Source organism: Pyxicephalus adspersus, chromosome 7 (assembly GCF_032062135.1).
Source record: "Pyxicephalus adspersus chromosome 7, UCB_Pads_2.0, whole genome shotgun sequence".
NCBI classification, from domain to species: Eukaryota; Metazoa; Chordata; class Amphibia; order Anura; family Pyxicephalidae; genus Pyxicephalus; species Pyxicephalus adspersus.
Genome location: NC_092864.1, coordinates 7,037,612 through 7,060,544, shown reverse-complemented (window position 1 = coordinate 7,060,544; position 22,933 = coordinate 7,037,612). Strand labels below are relative to the sequence as shown.

General features: G+C 39.5%; 2 protein-coding genes across 2 annotated transcripts; both read right to left on the bottom strand.

Moving 5' to 3' along the window:
- Window positions 1–6,442: 6,442 nt before the first annotated feature.
- LOC140334997 (uncharacterized) lies at window positions 6,443–11,564 on the bottom strand. The gene is made up of 4 exons (XM_072417327.1): window positions 11,174–11,564; window positions 9,249–9,369; window positions 8,520–8,593; window positions 6,443–7,479 (listed from the first exon to the last, which is right to left on the bottom strand). The coding sequence occupies exons 1-4, from the start codon at window positions 11,496–11,498 to the stop codon at window positions 7,016–7,018; spliced, it is 984 nt and encodes a 327-aa protein (XP_072273428.1). The 5' UTR covers window positions 11,499–11,564; the 3' UTR covers window positions 6,443–7,015.
- A 4,984-nt stretch (window positions 11,565–16,548) lies between these two features.
- LOC140334996 (uncharacterized) lies at window positions 16,549–22,678 on the bottom strand. Its single transcript, XM_072417326.1, has 4 exons — window positions 22,022–22,678; window positions 20,378–20,495; window positions 19,288–19,361; window positions 16,549–18,451 (listed from the first exon to the last, which is right to left on the bottom strand). Exons 1-4 carry the CDS (start codon window positions 22,344–22,346, stop codon window positions 18,066–18,068), a joined length of 903 nt encoding a protein of 300 aa, XP_072273427.1. The 5' UTR covers window positions 22,347–22,678; the 3' UTR covers window positions 16,549–18,065.
- Window positions 22,679–22,933: the final 255 nt, after the last annotated feature.

The window sequence follows — 22,933 nt, the reverse complement described above, 5'->3', positions numbered from 1 at the left end:
TAGAAGTGATTTCTGCAAGTACAGGAAGTACATACATCCCTGCATACATGTGATAATGTGATCATGCAAGAGTACAGTGACTAATGTAACAGTATACACAGAATAGAGTCAAAAGAGTGCAAAGTGAAGCACAATTAAAGACAATGACTACACGCAAGTGATAACGAATGACATAATTTGCAGGTGTGAAAAGCACCAAAAGCAAACACAATGGCAGACAATCTTCACAAATGCTGGCATAGGTTTTAATTTTTAACAGCATAGTACATGTAATTAATTATGCATGACACATGAAATAGTGACACAGGACACAGACCATTGTTAGTTTGTAAAAGCCTCAATTGAAATCAATGGAAGCTTTTTTATTGACAATTTCTAGCATGCATAAACGCAGGAAAACGCTCCCATTAAAATCAATGGACGCGTTTTCCCGCGATTTACCAGCGTTTTAATTTTTAACCCCCAAACAACAAATCTGCACAAGCTGCGGCGATTGAACAAAAGTTTGGGAATATGGGGTGCGCTCGGAGAATCTGCCTGGAGAATTACACTGAAAACAACCAAACCCGGAGCCCCGAAGCTGACAGTCAATTCCTCCACTTCCTGGATCTTTGTATGAGAGAGGCAGAATGTGTCATTAAGCTAAGGAGGAACACCGAACGCTCTGAGATATTTGCAAAACACGTGGCTGACCAGGTTAAAGAAGAGAATGATGTGGAGAGGGAGAGAATGCAAAAGAGAGTGAAGGAGTTGGAAAAAAGTAAATGTTTAATCCTGTAAGGAAAGCATTGGGTCAACTACATGAATGATATGAAAATGTCTAATATATTGTGTTGATTGCCTATGTATCTGTACCATACCATTAAATGTAGGGACCTTACAATTGGCATGTTTTAAATATAACAATTGTTGATCACTTAAAATGACCTTTCCAAATTTGTATGGAAACATTAAATAGAAGAGAATAATCAATAAGAGCTTTGAATGTAAACCACAAAGTTCCATAAAATCACAATAAAATTAAATGTAAATCTATTGTGTGTCTAATCACCAATAACATGTAATGGTATATTCAGTAAATAATCCTTAGGGATCACCAGGATAACGGAGCATTTAACAATAATTTGATGGGTTTCAACATGAACTGGTTCCTCTGGAGTGGTAAAAGATATGAAAAGATATGTGCAGTCGTGTAAGAAAAGTGTTGGATGTATCAGAGGGGTGCAGCTTTGCTCATTTGGAGCAAAGCTCAAGTTTCCTTTAGTTTCACTAATTCCCCAGGACATACCTACCTTTCCTGCCCAGCATCCCTGAAGGAAATGCCCCATTCTTCTGGCTATCAGGAAGCATATGACCTATCCTGTTTTACCTGGCCAATCTGCACTTTTTACACTACTCATTTGACCCATTTCCTCCTTGGCTGAATTAAGCAGTGGCGAGTGAAAAGCGAGGAGTCTGGGGAATCAAGGAGAACCTATTCCCTGCATTGGTAAATCACACATTTCCAATAAAACTCACATTTTTTATATACCTTTTGTGTTATCAATACTTTCTAATTAATGTATTATTTGATGCTGATTTACTAAAATCTATCTAATACAGGAAGTCCCTAGGTTACATATGAGATAGGGACTTTGTTCTTAAGTTGAATTTGTATGTAAGTGGGGACAGGTACATTATTATAATAAATGCAATTAGGACAGATGTTTGTCTCAACATATTATTAGGCAGCATGGTGCCAGTTACTGTATAAAATCCTCACTGTAAATTAATCACAACCAAAGCAAAAAAAAAAATATTAATGAAGCCTAGACATTTATTACCTTCTGGAGCAAGTTGTGCTTTGATATTAAAAAAAAAACGTGCAGAATTTGCAAAAGATTTCTTCTGCGAGTCATGCAACCCCCCCCCCCCCCATCAATCCTTCATCCTGCACACCAGCCAGCAGGGAAGTATGTTCGTATCTAGGAGTCATCCATTTGTTGGATGTCCCTAACCTAAAGACTATCTGTATATAAATAAATCTAAACAATATGATGTGGTTTTGTTTGAGAAATTATGTTTCCATACTATAGTGATGTGTATTAGGTCACTCTTACCAGTACTGTATATTTGTTTCTCTACTTTTTGTGTTATTTTATGCTATGAAATAAATTCATTCATTAAGGCTGATTTACTAAAGGAGCTGAGAATTTGACTCATATTACTAAATTTCCTAATTATCCAATCAGCTTCCTGCTGACTTTAAATATCCAATCATGTGTAGATGAAAAAAGTAAATGGCCTTTGTACATGATTCGATCATTGAAGTAAATATTCACATAGTTTCCTGTGTGATGGTACTCTTCGATAGAATGGGGAAGGGTTGGACCAGGGGCAGAATCATTTTGCTGATTGAGGATATTTAAAAACAACATACATAATGATTTATTCAACATAAATTCAGGTTAATTCATTTTTTTAAAAACCTATAAGGGTAAATGTTCTTAAACGTTAACTAAAGATTGCTAAATTGATCTTAATGTATGGTCTGAAATTTACTTTTTTGGCCCTCAAAGGAATTCTTAATATGAATTGCAGCTGGCCCACCACCCACCATAACTGTGAGCCAGCTGCAATTCATATTAAACTGCTGTTCTATAGACGCGAGTGATGCCGCTACTACAATTCCTGGCATCACTCACCTCTTAAGACCAGCGGCCTCTCTGCCTATGCGTGGCCCCGCATTTTATAGATGCAAGTGATGCCGTGAATTGTAGTAGCTGTATATCTAAATAGCCAAGGCCGATTAACAGGCATTTTCCTGATTGGCCAGTGGGAGGGGCGATAACTCTAGGTATGCACAGGAGAGAGGCCCCTGTGCTTTGGTGAGGAAGAGGTAAGTGTAACAGTATTACTTTATTGCCCAAATTGAAGATCCTGAAGAGCCCAACACTTTCCATAGTATCACGATTTTCTAATGTTTGTGTTTAAATTCGGCTTGTTGTTATATTCGACCCGAATATGGATGTTCGAATTAGGATAGACCTGACCCGAAAAACACGGGACTCGACTTTGCAAATTCATGTGTAAAAAAAGATGAACTCTCAATGGAGTTTCTCCATTGAGAGTTCATCTGAGTTCAGTTCTCACGGTCACTGGGCTGTACTTATCATTGATAAGTACAGCCCGGGGAGCATGGGAACCTGCGGTCACAGCTGATTGGAGGCATGCAAGTGCTTTTAAACAGCTGTGACTGCAGATGAACTCTCAATGGAGTTTCTCAATCTGCAGTTCAGTTCCCACAGTCACTTGGCTGATAAGTACAGCCCGGTGACAGTGGGAACTTGCAGTCACAGCTGATTGGAGGCATGCAAGTGCTTCCAATCAGCTGTGTCTGGTTGTGTCAGACAACCTCCAGATGAACTCCCAATGGAGTTTTTCCATTGAGAGTTCATCTGCAGTTCAGTTCCTACAGTGACTGGGGTGATAAGTACAGGCATGAGAGTGCTTCCAATCAGCTTTCCAATCAACTCCATTGAGAGTTCATCTGAACTTGACACTGTGTTCTTGGATAGAGAACACAGTGTCACAGTGATAGGGCTGCAAGAGCAATCGGGAACAGAGCTCTCAGAAATTGTTTCCTGGCTCTTGCAGGCTCCTTCTCCATTAAACTGCATTATTAACATTCAGAGGAGCTGTGGCAGCCAATCCAGAGCCAATCAAAATGTTCCTAGCACATACTGTAAAGCACATGTGAGTTGCAATTTGTCATTTGAATGTTATTAGAAAGATTTGAGTTCTAACCAACAGTATAAATAGGTCCGATCCAAGCTGAAATTTACTATGGTGGAAACTATCTGACCACCACTATATGTAAGATTAATCTTACTTCCTCCAAGAATGTCCCCTTGCCATATGCAATGACCTTAACTTAGCCCCAAGTTTATTATATTATGAATACAATGAGATCATATTTCCCTTATTACCTTCTGAAGAGAGATTGCATTTATTTCCTTTAATCTTTCCTTATAAGTGAGATTTATGTATGTATTATTTATTTATATAAATTAGATTGTCTATTCCTCTTATTAAGTTAGCTGCCCTACGGGGCACTTTATACATTAGATTTGCTAAAGATCACTGATAAAATAATTGTATTATCGTTATATGTTTTTAATTATGTTGGAGCCTTAAAGCCTACCTATACTCAAAATTTTCACTTTACAAAGGAGAAAACCCCTTTATGTAGGGTAAAAATTCTGGTTTTGTTTTTTTTTAGTTCTCTTAGCTTAGGTGGTCGAGAATGAATGGGAGCGCAAAGCCTCCCGGGATACCTATGTCAGGCATCCCGAGAGGCTCTTTGGCGCTCTTTTTACTCATGCCCGAGCATCTTGGGCATGCGCGGAAGCCTTTTTGCTGAAAGAGAAAAATTTGCTTATTTCACGCAGTGAGATTGTAATTTTTTTTTTCATCCTCCGTCACCCAATCTCAGGCCTAAGTCGAGTGACGCAGGAAAAAGAACCCGGAAGAGAAGACAAAGATGGCGGCACCCTGGGCCACCTGCCACCTGCCCTGGAGTGATTGGACTGCCCTGCGGGATTGGAGATTTTTTTTTTGTTTTGTTTTTTGAGTATAGTTCCTCTTTAAGTCTGACCATTTGTGTGTTCTGTACAGAACAAGCTCTATAAACAGGATTAAAAATAGCTCACAATATCTGGATACAGGAAATCTCGGCCATGGTCACACCTACTTGGAAACGATCAACATTTATTAAAGTTACTGCAAAACACAAAGAATGCCTGAAAGATATTGTGAGATGTTTGGGGTTATTGAATGTTTTCTGTCATATGGTGGTGGAGGAAACAGCTGAAACGAGGAAACGTTTTCTATTTTGTTATTATTATTATTATTATTATTATTATTATTATAAATAAACAGGATTTTTATAGCGCCAACATAATACGCAGAGCTGTACATTATACTTTGTTAGTTTTGTTTGCCTAATACACTATGGGAGGGGGGTATTTCATGTGTTATTCAAGTCCAAGGGTGTCTATGTTGGTAAAAGAACTCCTTCAGGAGATAGGACCCTAGGTCTTGGGGAAAGCTGGCAATAGTCACTCAAATGGGGTGCTATACCAAAACCATGAAACAACTTTCAGGTCCTAGGGAACCCCGGCTATAAATACTATATCCACAGATCACAGTACATTAGTGTGGTGGTCAGTGGGAAGAATGCCTCTTACATTACATTGCTAGCTATTGGGAAAAATGTCACCTTTACAGATACCCAAAAAGATCCTTGAAGTCAGTGGTAACTTACCTAAGAGGTCCAAAATGCTCATTGCTCAGGGAACTCCTAGTAACCATTGTATGAACCCTGGTTGAGAAAAACACTGGGTTAGAGAAATAGGGCTGGGAATCATAAATGTGTAAGATAATAAATGTTTTAAATCCTGGACCAGATTCATAAATCAGGACAATTGTATTGAAAGTAATGAACAAAAAGACAACAGACACCAGGGTTTTTTTTTTTGCAAAAAAGACTTCACATGTTCCTTTTTCTGCTTCACCTGGTCTTGTTAATGAGATCTTTTTTTTTTAAAGATCTCCAGATCAAAAATCATAATCCAAGCCAAGATTCCAGTGCTGGTAGGGTTCCAGGTTGATTGTTCATTATACAGATAGGGTTGGTATTAAAATTGTAGGTAGGGCACTTGAAAACTCAGAACACCCCATGGTTGGCATTTTGTGACATCTGTCCTGGAATGTCACCCAGCTCCCTCTCACCATCCCCACATGCCTAGGAAGAACAAGTAATAAATATTTTAAAAACAAAGAGGAAGAAGGAAATAAAAATGTTGATAAGGAATCTAAAATTAAGTCATACAGATGTTTCTGCAAGACAAATCTGAAAGTGATGTGAGCAATGAAATTATAACATGAAGTGGGAGCTGGGTATGGAAAGGTCCTCAAATATAGTTGCTGAATGGGTTAACATTTATTTTGAATTTTGATTGCAATTGTCTCCACTGCTATCAAGAGGTTAAATTTACGGAATGGGAACACAAAAAGCAATAAATCAGGTGTTACTCCCGAAATTCTCAACCTCCATCATGCATGCCTGTAATTCACCAGGTGTTTGTGCATCAGTTTTTGCACTCATAGTTGTCCTGATAAGTACATTTAATAATGCACAGCTACGCTTTTTTGACAGTTTCTCATAGCAATCAGCCAGGTAGGAGGGATAATAAAGAACATCGCCGGTGACTTTCTGCATTAATGACCTGTCTGATGGAAAAAGTGGGACTTTAGTTCTAAATTATTACCTTTCAAGTACATCAAAGTACATTTGGCCATCTCCCCGTAACTTTAATTACATTTGGACATTTACGATGCAAATTCTTTATAAATCCACCCCATACAGATATTTATCTACAGATTTGGAAATAAGAATGTAATTTCAAACAATCAATTGTACTATTTATTATACAGTAGTCCAATGCCAAGGGCTCTGTGTTTAATGGTATGGTACAGATAGATAAAAGATAAACACAAATTATCAGGCACTTTCTTATCTTTTGTGTAGTTCACCCAGCACTTTCCTTACAGAATAAAACATCTAATATCGCCCGCCTCAAGTGTTCTTCCAGCTCCTTCACTTTCTTTTGTTCCTCTTTCAGTACTCTCTGCATTATTTTTATCTCCTCCTTTAATCTTCCCATTCTTCCATTCTTCAGACCTATATGCTTTTTTTACTCCCCACTACACTCTTTAGCAAAGGAGAGTGGAAAATATGTCCCATGTAAGCAATGAATTAAAGCTGTAGTAAATACAAAGTTGGCATGAATAGGGGTAGGTATCTCATTACCCAAATGTAAGGGGTATTTTCTACATCGATGATCAGAGAAGAAGGTTGTAAAACTAGTGAGATTAAATGAAACTTAAGCTGTGTCCCAAAGGTAAAAGACAAAGGTTTGCATTAAACCTCATCACTGCACCCTAATATTATCCGACATATCCACCTCTTTCCTTACATGACTGTACATTTCTTATACCATGGCTTTGCATTCTCCTCTTCCAGCTCAGTCACCCTATTCTGTTTCCTTTGTAGTTCTGCCTCCATATTCTCTCTCCATTCTCTCTGCATTCTCTCCCTCTCCACTTCTTTATTTTCCCATTTTCTCTGCATTCTCTCCCTCTCCACTTCATTCTCTTCTTTAACCTGGTCGGCCACGTATTTTGCTAATATCTTACAGGGATCCGTGTCCCCTCTTAGCTTGATGACACATTCTGCTTCGCTTATACAAACATCCAGGAAGTGGAGGAATTGATAATCAGTTTCGGGGCTCTGGGTTTGGTTGTTTTCAGTGTAATTCTCCAGACAGATTCTCTGAGTGCACCCCATATCGCCAAACTTTCTGTCCATCACTGCTGCTTGTTCAGATCTGTTGTTCGGGGGGCCTATTTTGGTGATCACAACTGTAGGAGGGATTCCTGTTTATCAACACAAAATAATAAAGCATTGAAATGTGTGTACATCAAAAACTTTTGTTTGTTAATTTTCGACAAGAGTGTGGATGGAATAAACCACAAAATATCCTATTATATAGTTTATTAGACATTGTGATGTTATTACGTATGAATGTTTGCCAGTAGGCATCACCAGTTTGTAGGTTCACAAATTTTTGAGGAATAGGGAAGCAGTAACCACATTGCAGCCTCTCCACCTGTGTGAACTAACCTTAAATTTCTGTCCTATTGACAATTGCCGACATGACAACATTTTAGGATTCAACTTGTAACAGTAGAAGAACTCCAATCTGGAGTCCAAAATATCTTTCTTTAATAAAGCTACCAGAGCTTTTCGAGACATTGAGACTCCCCTTTCCTGATCCTTTCCTACTCTACTCAAAAGAAAATGTTGGGCCTCCAATATACTTCAATCTATACTACTGACCCCAACTTGGAACAACATCAAAGGACATTGTTATTCTTGGAAAATAAATATATTGTACACAGATAATCTAAAAATCTGAGTCCTATGTCAGGAGGTATATATCAATCACAAAATGAGAAATGTATTCCATTAATAGCCTTTAGAAAATAACTTTTGTTAAAAAGCTGAAAAGAGAATTGTTATTTTTTTTTTTTTGCACATAATTCGATGAATGAAGTGAGCAGAGCTTCCCCTCATTCACTATTAATAAGTAATATATCCCATGCAAGGGGATAACCTACTAAGTAATAGAGCCAGCACGTTTCAGGGCTACATGTCCTTTTCATCAGGGCTGAGAAGTGACAGGACATTTCATACTAGCGACTCTTCAAGTCTCTGATCTTCTGCCATGTCTAATGAAGGCATTTCTAGACTAGTGAGTTGGATCTCTTGTCATTTCTTATCACCATACAATATAAACACAGCAACAGATTTAACCAAAAACCCCCTAATGCAAAACTAAATTAAATGATTGGTTTGGACAAGGACTAGGATTTTTTTTACTTGCTTACTTATCATCAGCTTAAGGAGAACTTACCTGTGATTTCCTGGCATTTTTTTATTAGCATTATCATTGATTTTTCTGCATCTGCTGATAAACTGTTCAAACAGCTAAAAAAAAAAAAAAAATATTCATACAAAGTATTACAGCTCCACACCAAGCAAAGACCCCACACAAAACTGAAATAAATCCTGTACAGCTAAGCTGTGCTAAAGAGGACCTGTCAGTAATATCTGTATGAATAAATTCCTGACATGTCACAATACATTGCAACAGTATCATTTACCGGATAATTTCATTATTGAAATTCTATCCATAAGCTCAAGTCCGAGACTTTGCCAGGGCTGGGATGATGTCATCAGTCTGCTACAGGCAGGATAAAACATTTCCTTAATCTCCTCTCCCCCAGTAAGCAGATTTTACCATTGTAATAAGTGACAAGGTGTGAGGCTGCAGGTCCTGAACTTTATTAACACAAATGTCAGCAAATGCACAGAATTTTCATGATCGTGTCACCTCGGGAATCAACATCTCATTGCAGGAAGTACATGGCAACCCTAGATGATGCCTAAACAAAGATTATTTATCCTTCTTGTGACAAACAGATGAAGGTATTGTCAGGAGAAGTCTATAGCTCACTGTCTGTCCAGTTTGGTGTAGCTGACAATGCTAGAAGAACTATTCCACATAAAGTTGCCCTTTAGTTAGGTTTGGCCCCTTATACATGGAATAGGTGTAGCTTTTATTATGATGTACAATACATACCTGTGTACAATAACGGGAAGGATGAGTTCCTTTGGTAGTCTGTAACTCTCTGCAATAGATTTTACAGTTTCCTTTAAATTATCTTTTTCCCATTCAACATATCCCACCGGCCTCAGGTGCCCTAGAAGAACAGAGACGGAAATAATTTTTTCAGTGAAACTTTCAGTAACTTGAATAAATGAATGAATAAATCACTGACATGTCATAATAATATTAATATTCACAGTATTTATATAGTGCCAACATATTACACAGCGCTGTACATTAAATGGGGCTGCAATTGACAGATGAATACAGGAAGTGATACAAGAGGAGAGGACCCTGGCCCAAAGAGCTTACAATCTAAGAGGTGGGAGAAGTATCACACAACAGGAGTGGAGATACTGACTTTCTACTTCCTCTAGCTGGATTGTGATTGGTCAATATAGGTCACATGGATATTTTACTCTCCCTGTCTTCACCAAATTCTACAAGTGACTCCAGTGGCTAGAAGGTTGAATTACATCAATGTGCTGCAGACAAGGTAAGCATTTCTTCAGTCTCCACCCTTCCGTAATCTGTTCTATGTCACTCGAGTACTTAAATTGTAAATAGGAGCAATAATTTAGCATTCTCCTTTACAAGTTATACACAGGATACTTTTTCACACAAAACCACACAATAAGTAAGTTATGTGTATGTGACCTCTTAAATGATTAGACCGGACGGTCAGTCAAAGTCTCTTTAAACGCAACAAGTTATTGATAGAATAACAAAAGCTGGAAGAATTTAACACAGCTTATAAACCTGTCTGGGAGGCATTAACTAAGTGAACCATTGATTGCCATCACTAACAGTCAATTTGCAGAACCTCTGCTTTCCAGGTGATTCTTACCAACACTATCAGCCAGCTCCTGGTCTCTAAGGCTGGGTACACATGTGCAATAAGTGTCGTTGGAAAGGATCTTTCACGATACTACTGCACGATGCATGAACGAGTGCTGTACATACAGTGCCATTCTGCTCTATGAAGAGGGGAGGGGGAGAACGACGGCGCGGCACCCCACTGCATGCTCTCCCCTTTCACTTTCATTAAGATTGTTCATCGTCCATGGATCTGCCAGGAAGTTTGTTCGGATGGTGGAGGACGGGCGCTGTACACGCTAGATTCTCCGATATCGTCCCTTGGCCAATTATCAGACGGGAATCATTGCAAGAGTGTACCAAGTGTAAGACAGGTCCACTTAGTGGAAGACTTTAAGAGTTCCAATGAAAGTCTTTACACATACACAATAAGCCAAATATCCTGAATAGGTTGGGGAGTTCCACAGGAAGATATTTCTCATTGTACCGGGAGTACCTGAACTCACCCCTACACTCACAAAGTCTATTTTACCATAATGTAACATAAACAAGTAATCCAAGAGAGTCTATTTGGGTTTGACAGAGCTGGGTATCTGGACACCTCCATACTTGAGTGGGGTGGCTTTTGATGATCTCCAGGACCTTTCCAATTACAAAAACCTGGTGTCCAGGAAATCCTGAGCAGCCTTTGTTACTGGCCTGCCTTTCACATACTATATATTGGAAGATTCACACATAGCTAGCTCATGTTTCCTCATGTAAAATGTAATCTTGGGAGGGGAGCCTGGCCTGATGGGTGGCCAGTGGGCTCAGCGCCAATCTTTATGTTCCCTCAGTAAAATGGCCCAGTTTGTACAAGCTGAGTTTATCACTTCATATGGGTAGGTTGTATTTGTGGCCAGTTTATGACTGAAGGAAGGGGGTTCCAGTACAGACAATGCAAACTGGGGGTTTATATGTGAATTCTGTCATCTCCTAATAATGACAGTTCAAGGGACGGTCGGGATTTAAAGCTTCTACTCTACCTAGGGCCATATTCTGCCTTAATTTACAGTTTAATGACGTTGCTGCATTCTACTTACTGAGCTGAGCACACACTTCCAAAATCTCTTCCACCTTCATGAATTTGAACCCTCTGTTGTCGGTTATGTAGATTGTGTCAGTGATGGGGAATGGTTTCCTGTCCTTTGTTCTTCCTTCAACATCATACCCAGCTCCAGCCAAATTCCGATATTTCTCCTTCTTAGTCACACAAATAGTGGAATTGATGAGGGAAGATTTGCCATGTCCTGCAAATCCGACCAGCAGTATTTGGAGTTTTTCAATGCCATGTTGGCTGTTGTCAGAATTGATGCCAGGGACATATCTCTCAATTTCCTCTTCGATATTTCTGGGGTCTGAAGACATGATGTGCTCAGTGATTGCAGAGAGAATGAGACAGAGAATAAGGGAGTAGCCTGGTATTCTGGAAAGGAGTGAAACTGAAAATAAAGTTTAGGTTGTTACAGAGAGGAGGGGGAGAGCAGAGATAAAAGAGAAGAGGAAAGAGTTGCAGAGACTGAGAGCTGAATTTCATAAACAAAATTACAAACAAAATATAAACTCCATTAAAAGCTTTTTGCTGCAAAAAGTGCTTCAATCCAGAGGTGAACAGCATCATTCAACTCACGTCCTCTAAATCCAGGACTTGGCACCAGTTTATAATTTAACAAATAGAGAGGGAGCAGCACAGTGAATCTGTTTCTCTGCCACCCTTCTCTTTCCATCTATTGCTTGTTATCTGATTGGCTCCCAATGCTGCTTCTACTTCTCCTACACCACCAGGGAGTATAACAGGTTGATGTCAGGACTGATACTGGCTAGCCTACTATAAGCGGTTTCTCCCTCAACTCTCCGCCCCCTTTTTGACAGCCTTCAACGCACTTTCTCTGGACCAGAGTAGTTTCCTCACATTTAGAGAGGCAAGGGATAACACTACTCGCACGTTGAACTTGATCCACCACGTGACTGTACACAAAATTCCTTCTATAATTTTCTCGGCAGACGCTGAAAAAGCATTCGATCGCGTGAACTGGGCATATATGCGCCAGGTCCTTAATTCTATTGGCATTCCTAGCAAGCTGTTTGCGTGGATACAGGCCCTATATAGGAACCCTACCGTTTCTGTTCGGGTTAATGGCATTCTTTCTCGTCCGTTCTCTATTACAAATGGCACAAGACAGGGATGCCTGTTGTCTCCCCTACTCTTTATTCTACTCCTGGAACCCTTGCTAGGCCATATTTGCAAGAACCCAGATATTAAGGGTGTTAAGGTAGGTTCCTTTGATCACAAAGTGGCAGCATATGCAGACAATCTTCTCTTTTATATTACTGTGCCACAGGTGACCCTTCCCAAACTACTACTAGAGCTGCGTCATTATGCTCAGTTCTCCGACTATAAAATTATTTTACAAAAGTCAGAGGTACTGGATAATAATTTATCACCAGAGGTACGGAAAGCATTGGCACCCTCCTTCCCGTTTAAATGGGCTCAAGGTTTTGTTAGATACCTGGGTACTAATATCCCTGCCGAACTTAGAAGAGTTGTAGAATTGAACTTTGTACCACTGCTTAACACCATACACAGCGATCTCCAACGATGGCGGCAACAGACCTTTTCTTGGTTTGGGCAGCGTAATATTTTAAAAATGAACATCATGCCAAGACTTCTCTATTTGCTGAAAACGTTACCTGTATGTATCCCTCTTCATTTACTGCATAAAATTCGCTCTGAGTTCCTGACCTGACCAGGGTAATTGATATTCAATATATGGAGGAGCTTATGAGTACAGGTGACCTCTCCACACGCAGATCAATACATACTTGGTATCATTGGGACGAATTCAAGACCACTGCAGATTATTTGCGGCTGCTCCGCCCTTTACCATGACACTGCGGCACTTCCGCTGCTTATCAAGCCCCACCCCTCATCCCCCCTTCTCTTCCGCCCCCCTATTCCTTTCTGTCCTTTGTCAGCCCCCCCCCCCCCCCCCCCCTTTTTTTTTTTTTTTACTATTCGTTTCCTTCTCTCTTTCTCCCATTCTTTTTCTATGCTGTTATTGGATATGAATATACTTACAAAACTGTAAGTTCCCTCATGTTTTATGTTTGCCAATGTCTTTTGCTTTTCACAGGTTGAACTATGTAAATGTTTGTTTTTTTTGGTTGCTAATAAAAATAAATAAAAAAAATAAAAAATAAATGTTAACGATTAATTAGTAACAAGCTTGTATTGAACCTGTATCTACAATTCAAGTTGCAGCGATATTGTTTGCTTGCAATTCCCCAGGACCAACAACATCAACAGTACCTAGGGAATGTATAAGGTAAATTTACATTTGTATTGGTATCCCCATAGATTCTGCACTAATATGGGTCACCAGCTCAGTTCACCAACAGCAGCTTCCATACTTTGTCCCTATTTCTAGGATTTTTTTAACCCTTTCTGTGAATGGTTAAGGAATACTATTTACCTTTCTACTCATTACCCAGGGTAAGGGGTCGGATATCTGTAAACCCCATTTAATAAAGGGAGCTTCCAGATTCTGTAATTCCGATGACTCTCCACCCATAGACCCCAACAACACTGGTTGTCCTCAGCTATCTTCTTGCTGGATTGGCTGAACAGCTAACATACTGACAGGAGCCCTGTCCAGCTGAGCTTCTGTCATTGTTCAGCCAATCAGGGCACTGGATGATGACCACTGTCCATAGTCCGACCACTAGATTGGCTGCGTGTATGGTCTTGACAATTTTGCCTGCAGTCATTGCTGTATGCTATACTTATTATTGACAGGTATCATGTATAGCTATCAAACGTTTAAATCAGGGGTCAGCAAAGTTTTATGGCCACTAGGCCATTTATGGAGTGGGCGGGAGCACACTAGACAGGACCCGCCCTAATGACCCCACCCACCACCAGGGAACACCCCTAAAGTGAAATTCCTCTCCTCCGTATGCATTGCGGAGGAGAGGAATTTCCCTTCAGGGAGCTTTCCCTATTTACCGCAGCGGTGGAAGTATCAACACTGGCCATGGTAAATAGGGGAGCCACTTCAAGGGGGCAGTACCGCAGCTTCAACGGCTCTTGTAGTTCCTCAACGCCCCCTGGCCGATCCGCCGGCAACCAACGGCTCCAGAGCAGTGGGTTGCCGGGCGGAATTAGGCAAGATCAGCCAGGGGGCGTTAGGCCAGAAAGAACAACAGGCTAGGCCGTATCTGGCCTAATGGCCGGAGTTTGCCGACCCCTGGTTTAAATGGTCAAATTTAACCTATTTTAGGTACAAATTCAAACTTACAATTTCGAAAAAACAATATAGACTTCTCATCTGTTCAGACCAGAATCATTCCAACTCAGAATTCCAGAGTTCCAAGCAAATCCATACAGACATAATACTAGGGTAATCTGTGGCATTTAAACAATATCTAATTGGTAATAAAGGACCCAATGCTTGTTCTTAGCTTTGTGCACTGCCATTGTTGTATCTGCATGTTTGTTTTACACTTCTGCTTTTTCATGTAAACCATAGTGATGATTGTGGGTGAAATTCAATCGGATCAGCAGTTTGCGAACTACTCAGGCCAGCCTACCTGGCACCGACAACCACGTCATGCTGAAAGTCACCTAAATTACCTTTCTTCCTCGTTCTGATGTTTAGTTTGAACTTCGGCAAGTTGTCTTGAAAATGCCTACAGGACTAAATGCAGCAGGTGTAGCTAATAATGTATATTCATATTAAAACTCTGCAGGAATAATTATCCCTTCCAGGGAGAACATCTGTGGATTATGATCACAAGTTTCCAAGAAGGGCTCAAAGCCAGGAAATCTAAAAAATGAGCTTCATCTCTCTCACTAAGTTAAGAGGATGGTTGACTTTGCCATGTTGTTCACAAATTGCTTGTATTCATTTAAAAAAACTTGTCCTCTTTGTCTGGGAGTTCTACAAAGTAATTCAATAGGAGATGGTTATTGAAAGTTGTGGAAAAAATGGAACATCTGCTATGTTTAATCTAAGAAATGGAGGGGGTCATTGAACTAGATACTGTAGCTGGCATCTTTCTTGAATAGTGGTTCTGAAATACTTTGGAACAGACCCCATTCCCTCTAAGACCTATGTCCTAAGGGTAGCAGGTCAGCAGTTGGTTGTACTACACAAGTACTCAAAGTAGAACTTAAGGGTCATTAAGGTTCTTCTCACAGGGCACATTGGGACACCATTGGAAGTGTTAGGCTTTGGCACAGTCATCTGGAAAGTAAGGGTCTATGTCTACTGGCTTTTTTGTGTAAAATGGGTTTTGTCTTCCTATACTTGTCTAAAGGAATACAAACCCCTCTTGAAGCAGGTTAAGTGTAGGTCAGAAACAGGACAACTTCAGGTCATGTGCAAGTATAAAGTGAATGGTCTCAAAAATGTCCTAAACTGTTATCAAACTGATACTTTTGCGTGTCTTGGCAAGGGTGTATCCAGTAGGGAGAATTACTTATCTTTATTCATAGTGTTATAGGCTTCCCACCCACCAGTTCCAATAAAGACAACAAAGCTTCTCCTCTTCTCCATTCATGTCTTCAGCCATCTTGCCAAGGTCATTACATATGGTGCAATATAGGACCAGCAGCCACATATGGCCCTGCATTGCATGTGAAGGTGTTGAGATCTCATTTACATGGCAAGTAGACAGTGAGACAACCACATCATGATGGTCGGTGAAGGTAACTCTCGTTTCTGTAGATCTCCTGGAAAAAATAGGCATTAAATTTGGACCATGCACCAACATTTAGGGTTTTCATCTAGGTCCGTGACTTTCTCTCACTTCCTGTTTTGCAGGGTGAAGACAGGAAAGTGTAGACCCCAACAAAAACTTTTTTAAAGTTCCAACTCTTCCCAACTATACTAAACTTTGTCTTTGTGGGCTCATTTGGAAAATTTCCAATCATTTCCTGTGATAATCTACTTAATAGTGAAAGATCTCAATTTAACCTGGAAGAGGCTCTATCCCTCCCCACTACATCTAATATTGTACTGTATGTACTTGACTATAAACCAAACCTTGACTAGAAAATAACAGTAAAAAGGTGTGTTCTCATGTAAGGAACATTATCTTCATTAATATTTCTATTGTTTTGAATATAAGCAGTTATGGTTTTGTTTTGTGCCCTGGGTTTGTAACCGAGTTTGCTTTTTTTTAGGTAAAAGTAGGTACCTGGTTTAAATTCAGTTTAAATTTGAGTATAAATGGCGTTTGAAGCTACGGCTGTGGTGGATGATGTCTTCCTCCCATGTCATTTTAGATAGAGGTAACAGTGTGAGGTTAAAGGGAATGACATTATGCTGTCACATTAACATCAATAGCTACAGGTGGACACCCAATTCTTGGGATCAGATTTAAAATAACTTTATTAAAGATCTGAGGTCTGAGGTGTATATTAGAGTATATTTGCCCAAATAAATGTATTACAAATGATAAAAAAGCATTACCGGTAATTGAACAAATTGCTATGCAGATAGTTTTTAATTATAAAAAAAGATTTTTGTCCCTGGTCTAACCATTCCACACTCTATACAACATTAGAGACTCTTCACTCTCTAACTTATCATGGAATTTTTTCCAGTGATACAATCATGTGAAAAGCAGATTACAGTTTACTTATTTCATCTTCACATAATTAGCTGATTTACACACAATTGGAAAATAGAGAATATTAGTAATAGGCATGAAGATTCTCAGCTGTTTTAGTCAATCAGCCTAAAAGAATTAATTTATTACAAAGTATAGATAACACAAAAGGTATAGAAACAAATATAGAGTAAGTTGATGGTATACTGGTGAGAGTAAATAATACACATCACTTAAGTTTGGAAATATGACTTTTCACACACAATTTATTTAGGTCAGCAATCGCTAGTTATATCATTGTAGAACATTAGACCCAATCCTAATTATTCTGTTATATTTCATTTTAGGTTACAAGACTGACTTTAGGTTACTATGTACAGCCCAGTAGACCAACACGTTTCCTGTTATGCCCTAAATAGTTTTTGGTGTTGGTTCTTGTCTTCGTTTTATCAAGGTTGTGTTGAGCCAACCTCTTTGTTAATTATTTAGAGGCAATAGTATAGGTATAAGGGGTTTATAAATAAATCAAGTGTGTATTTTTCAAGTTCCAATTAGTACATACATTAAAGGTACAAAAAAGTTTTATGTCTAGATTAAAGTATCCAAACCCTGTGACAATAACAGGCATTTGGATATTGAGCTTAAAATGAATATGTATCTTTGATGTATGTACTAATTGTAACTTGAAAAATACACACTTGATTTATTTTTGAACAAAAACCTCCTGAGCCTGAAACCTCTTTCTTTCCCCCTCTTCCCCTTATATCTATACTATGTGCTATGCCCTACACCTTTATTCGAGGTCCAACAAGCTACCAGTGGCTCTGGCAAATTCCAACGTATTTTTGTTGCAGTTCATCACAAGCACAGTAACTTAGCATAAACTTTAACATAAGTTACTTGTTTGCTGGGTGTCCATTTTAATGGGAACGTGCACTTGCCCATGCAGGCGAAGGCACCAGGTTCCCCTTGATTCTCCTTACATATTTACCTGATTTTCAACCCTTGCTGCTTTTTTCAGTAGAGTGGAGAAAATGCCCCGTGTACGCTGCGGGTTCAAGTAGTTGTAATTTACAAAGTGCTTATTGGCCAAAAAAAATAGGATAGGTCACCTGTTTGCCTATAACTAGAAGTTCAGGGTATTTCTCCCATTACTGGTCAGAGGGGCGGGGGCTGTGATGGAAAGGTAAGTAAAAATGAAGGTAAGGGAGGGAAAAAAAGTTAATGGAAACTTGTGTTTCAAATGTGCAAAGCAAATGTTTGCATTTCACCTCATCACTGCACCCTATTATCATCTTTCTGATACACCCACCACTTTCCTTACATAACCGCACATGTCTTCCACCATGCCCTCCCTTCCTCCATCACCCTGTTCCGTTCCATTTCCACTTCTCTCTGCATTCTTTTCCTCTCCACTTTAAGCTCTTCTTTAAGCTGGTCGGCCAGTTGTTGTGCAACTTTTTGATAGGGATCGGTACACTCTGTTTGCTGGATGACATATTCTGCTTCTTCCATACAAAGAACCAGGAACTGCAGGAATTGATCATCAGCTTCCGCACTCCGGGTTTGGTTGTTTTCGGTGTAACTCTCCAGACAGATTCTCTGACTGCAGCCCATATCTCCAAATCTTTTTTCAATCGCTGCAGCATGTTCATATTTGTTGTTCGAGAGGCCGATGTTGGTGATTACAACTATGGGAGGGATTCCTGTTTATTAACACAAAAGCGTTAAACTGTGTCTACAGTCACTTATTTATTATTTATTTACTTTTGGACAAAGTGGGAAAGAATTTCAACCCCTGTCAGTTTAACTTAGGCTTCCTATGTCCCACAACAGAAAATAAGCAGAACTACTGAATTAGAGAGCCGTCTGCCCATGTTAGAACAAGTGTCCCCATTTACACACTTACCCTCTTGTAGCTACACCCTGGCATGAGATCCCCACTTAACAGGTCCACTTCTACAGAGTCATGCGGCATGGAAGAATAAAAGTGAATTTGCATTGGGTAGGTGGTTCTCATGAAGAGTAGGCCTTATCGGAGAATTTCACATTGGAAAAATCCCAGAATAACCTACTTTATTAAAGGCAGCCATTGCGTTTTGAGGGTCTTAAAGCTGACCCTTTCATCAGTGATCGTTGTATTAGAAAAGATTCTAAATAGTTGAAAGAATGCCTAATAAAAGAGTATTTGCTATTTTGCTCTTCTAGAAATTACACAAGTGCCGGCCTGCTAGTTGTTGTCTAGAAATGTCTTTATTAGATGTAGCAATAGATCCAACACGTTTCAGGGCTAGAAGCCCCGTTCATCAGGGCTGAGCAAAGATCATTCTAAAGTCTGGACTGCTGAGAGTGCTAATAATGACACATTTCTATTTAGCAGAATACCACTCCTTGACCCTGATGAAAATATTTGAATAAAATATTTTAGATTTTCTAACATTTTAATGAGGACCATTCTAGAATAGTTGCTTAGCACTTCTACCGTTTCTTATTCTGAAAGCAACAAAAAACCTATGGTGGTCACTTGTCAAGAAGAACTTACCTATGATTTCCTGGCTTTTTTTTATAAGTGTTAACAATAATGTTTCTTCATTTGCTGAGAATTTCTGCAAACAACTACAAGACAAAAAAAATAATACAAAGTCTCAATACAAACCAAAAATTCAAACAGTACAGATGAGCTTTTGCAAAATGGACCTGTCAGAAACTTCAAGAATCTCACTGAATACATTCCTGGAAGTTCAAATTATAAACATAGAGACCGATAGTCATAAATGGGATGGGATTATAAACATTTTCTTTTCTAATTCAATGTTAAAATCCAAGTAATTTGTAAATGTAAATTGTATGCTGATTTAAAGATTTATATATATAAAACAAAGGAGAAACATGGGAAATATACATCCAAAAGGAATAACAAGAGACAGAAAGGTAATAAAATAAAGAAGATCTGAGTGTAACCATCTATGTGTTACCAATTTAGGATACAATATTAATAACTACTCATATAAAGTAAATTTCCACATAAATTGTAAAAAGTTAGAAGATTATGTGATACTTCCCCCACCTCATAGATTGTAAGCAGGGTCCTCTCCTCCTCCTGTGTCACTGCCTAGATCTGTCTGTCATTTGCAACCCCTATTTCATGTACAGTGCTGCATAATATGGTGTCACTGAATAAATCCTGTTTTTTAATAATAATATTATTATTATTATTGATCGCTAATACGAATGCGCGAGCGATAATCCGATTCTGCTTGATGAATCAGGGCCAGTCAGTAGTTTTTGTCTCCTCAGTGATCATAGTGCAACACAAGATGAATGGCTGCAGTCATTGTTTTAACATAGCAAACAACTGCGCAAAAATTTGTTGTGTAATTGTCATCTCAGTCTACGAGAAGTAGATGATGACCCTGGATGATGCCTAAACAAAAATTAATAATTCCTCTGGAGAGAAAAGCAGATTAAGGCATTGTAAGGGGCAGTTCATTGCCCAGTCTCTCTCCATTTTGGATGTTTTACTAGGTAGCTAACAAGGTTAGTGGCCGTTCTGCATAAAGTTGCCCTATTGTTAGGTTTGGCCCTTTACACATGGAATAGGTGTGGCTTTTATCATGACACACAATGCATACCTGTGTACAATAACAGGAAGAATGAGTTCCTTTGGTGGTTTGTAATGTGGAATCATTTTTATAGTCTCATCCAAATTAGATTTGTCCCAATCAACATCTCCCTCCAGCCTCAGGTGTCCTGAAAAAATAAAGACAAAAATGATATTTAAAGTGAATATCAATAAGTCTAAATTAATTACTGACATGTCACCATATTGAGCAACACGGGTGTAATTTCTGGGGATACAGACCCTGGGATTAAGGATAGGGAGGGATGGGGGCAATGCCATGGGCTCCCTGGGTAGATGCTGCTCCTCAGTACCTCCTTCATGCATAGAGGAGCTTGGCACCTGGGGGATTAACTGGAGCTCAGGGGCAATGCCAAATATCTTACCCTCCTTTGGTTCTCACCTGTTAGCTGCTACCCAGGGAGTTCCTGTCCCTATGTATAGAAAAGAATAGGTGAATTGAGTATATTAGCACCTCACATGTCAGGCCAACTTTTTCGGTGACATACCATACAAGAAGCTAAGGGCGCACAATGGAAGTGACAGTGGGGAGCTGTAGAAGATGAATTTTTATGTATGATGTATATGATGAGATCAGTGAGCTGCAGGCAGGAGAAGCATTTCCTCAATTTCAACCTATATGAGGTCATCTCTTCAAATTTAAGAATACTTAAATTGGGGATAGAGGTATCAATTGTTAACTTACATCCTGGGGTATATTCTCTGCACGTTAACAGTACAGATAAAAACTGATTCTTTTTTTTCTAAAATTCCAAGAAAAGCACACAATGAGAAGGTTGTGTATATGTAATCTCTTAGAAGATTAGGTCAGTCTTAATTGTCTCTAAAATCAACAATCTATGAATAAAACTAACTGCAACTCTGCAGCCCTTGGTCCACTTGGCTTAGATCTTCTTCTATCTCCTGTCCTGCACATAAACTTGCATAGAAACATTCCACTGGGATTCTTTACATATGCACATAATTCATAAATTGGGGATTTCCACATTATAAATTCTACAGATAGTTTGTGTTGTTGTTTCCGAACTCCCTCTCCTAAACTCACAAAATCTCTTTTATCCTTCATGTAACATAAAGTAAAAATGCCCTTTGGGATTAGTACAGCTGGCAATACAGTAAGTGGGTTGCTTCTGATGACTTCTATTGACAGCCACAGCAGAGGACCTTTCCAATTACTGGAACCATGTATCCAGGACACCCGAATTCTGAGCAGCCTCTTCCACCGGCCACCTTTGTCCCACTATAAAGTGGAAGATTCGCCCATAGCTAGCTCAAGCTAGTTCAGGAAAAGTGCAACTTAGGGAGCGGGCTTTGGTGGAGGAATGGCCAGTGGGTCCAGCAACAACAATTATGTTCCTTCTGCATACAGGGAAATAGCAGTTAATCCAAGCTATGTATGTTCTTGTCATTTCATTTTAAGAGTAGATGTACTTGTGGGTAGTTTATGCCTGATTGGGAAGGGGGAGTATTACAGTATAGACAATGCGAATTGGTGGCATATTCACTGAAATCCTAAATAATGTCAGCCCAAGGCATGGGGGTAATAGGGTAAAGCTGCCACCCTGCCCAACACCCTATTCTGCCTTAAACATGCAGTAAAAAGAATAAGGGAATGGAGTTGCTTCATTCTACTTACTGAGCTGAGCGGACACTTCCAAAACCTCTTCCGCCTTCATGGAACTGAACCCTCTGTTATCAGTTATGTAGATTTTGTTGGTGAGAGGATAGGAAGTCCTTTTGGTTGTGTTCCCTTCTTCTGCTTTCCTGGCTCCAGTCAGATTCTGATATCTGTCATTCTTGGTCACACAAATAGTAGAATTGATGAGAGAAGATTTGCCATGTCCTGCCCACCCAACCAGCAGTATTTGGAGTTTTTCAATGCCATGTTGGCTGTTGTTAGCTGTGATGCCAGGGACATATCTCTCAATTTCCTCTCTGATATTTCTGGGTTCCACAGACATGATGTGCTCAGTGATTGCAGAGAGAATGAGACAGAGAATAAGGGAGTGTCTTGTTATTCTTAATATAAGAGTGAAACTGAAAATAAAGTTGAATATGCTGGAGAAGAAAGGAAATACAGCAGAGAGGGGTGAGAGCAGGGAGGGAAAAGAGAGTTGCAAAGAAAGAAGAGAGAATGGAGAAAATTAAAGGAAAGGGTGAAGAACAGAAAGGGAAAAGGAGAGTGGGGAGGGAAAAAAGACCCTTGTATAGATCTAACAGTCCATACAAGGAGACTACAAACTGACCCAACACCTAGTGTCAAAACCCCAAAAGACAGACAGGCCATGAGCCTGTACAGACTGGGCACCCACAGCCTGGAAATCCAGTCAATTAGGACAGAAAGGTGAAGTGTTTCTAAATATTTGACAACTGCCAACTGACCGGCCAGCTGCATGTGGGAGCCCATAGCCTGATCCCCACACCATCCAGATCCTATGACAATGTTCCTGTGTCCCTGATCAGGGAAAGTAATATAAAACGTTCCCACCCATGCCCACCCCACTACACCCCTGTCTATAAGGAGTACCTGCCTTGCAGTGGCTTTAAT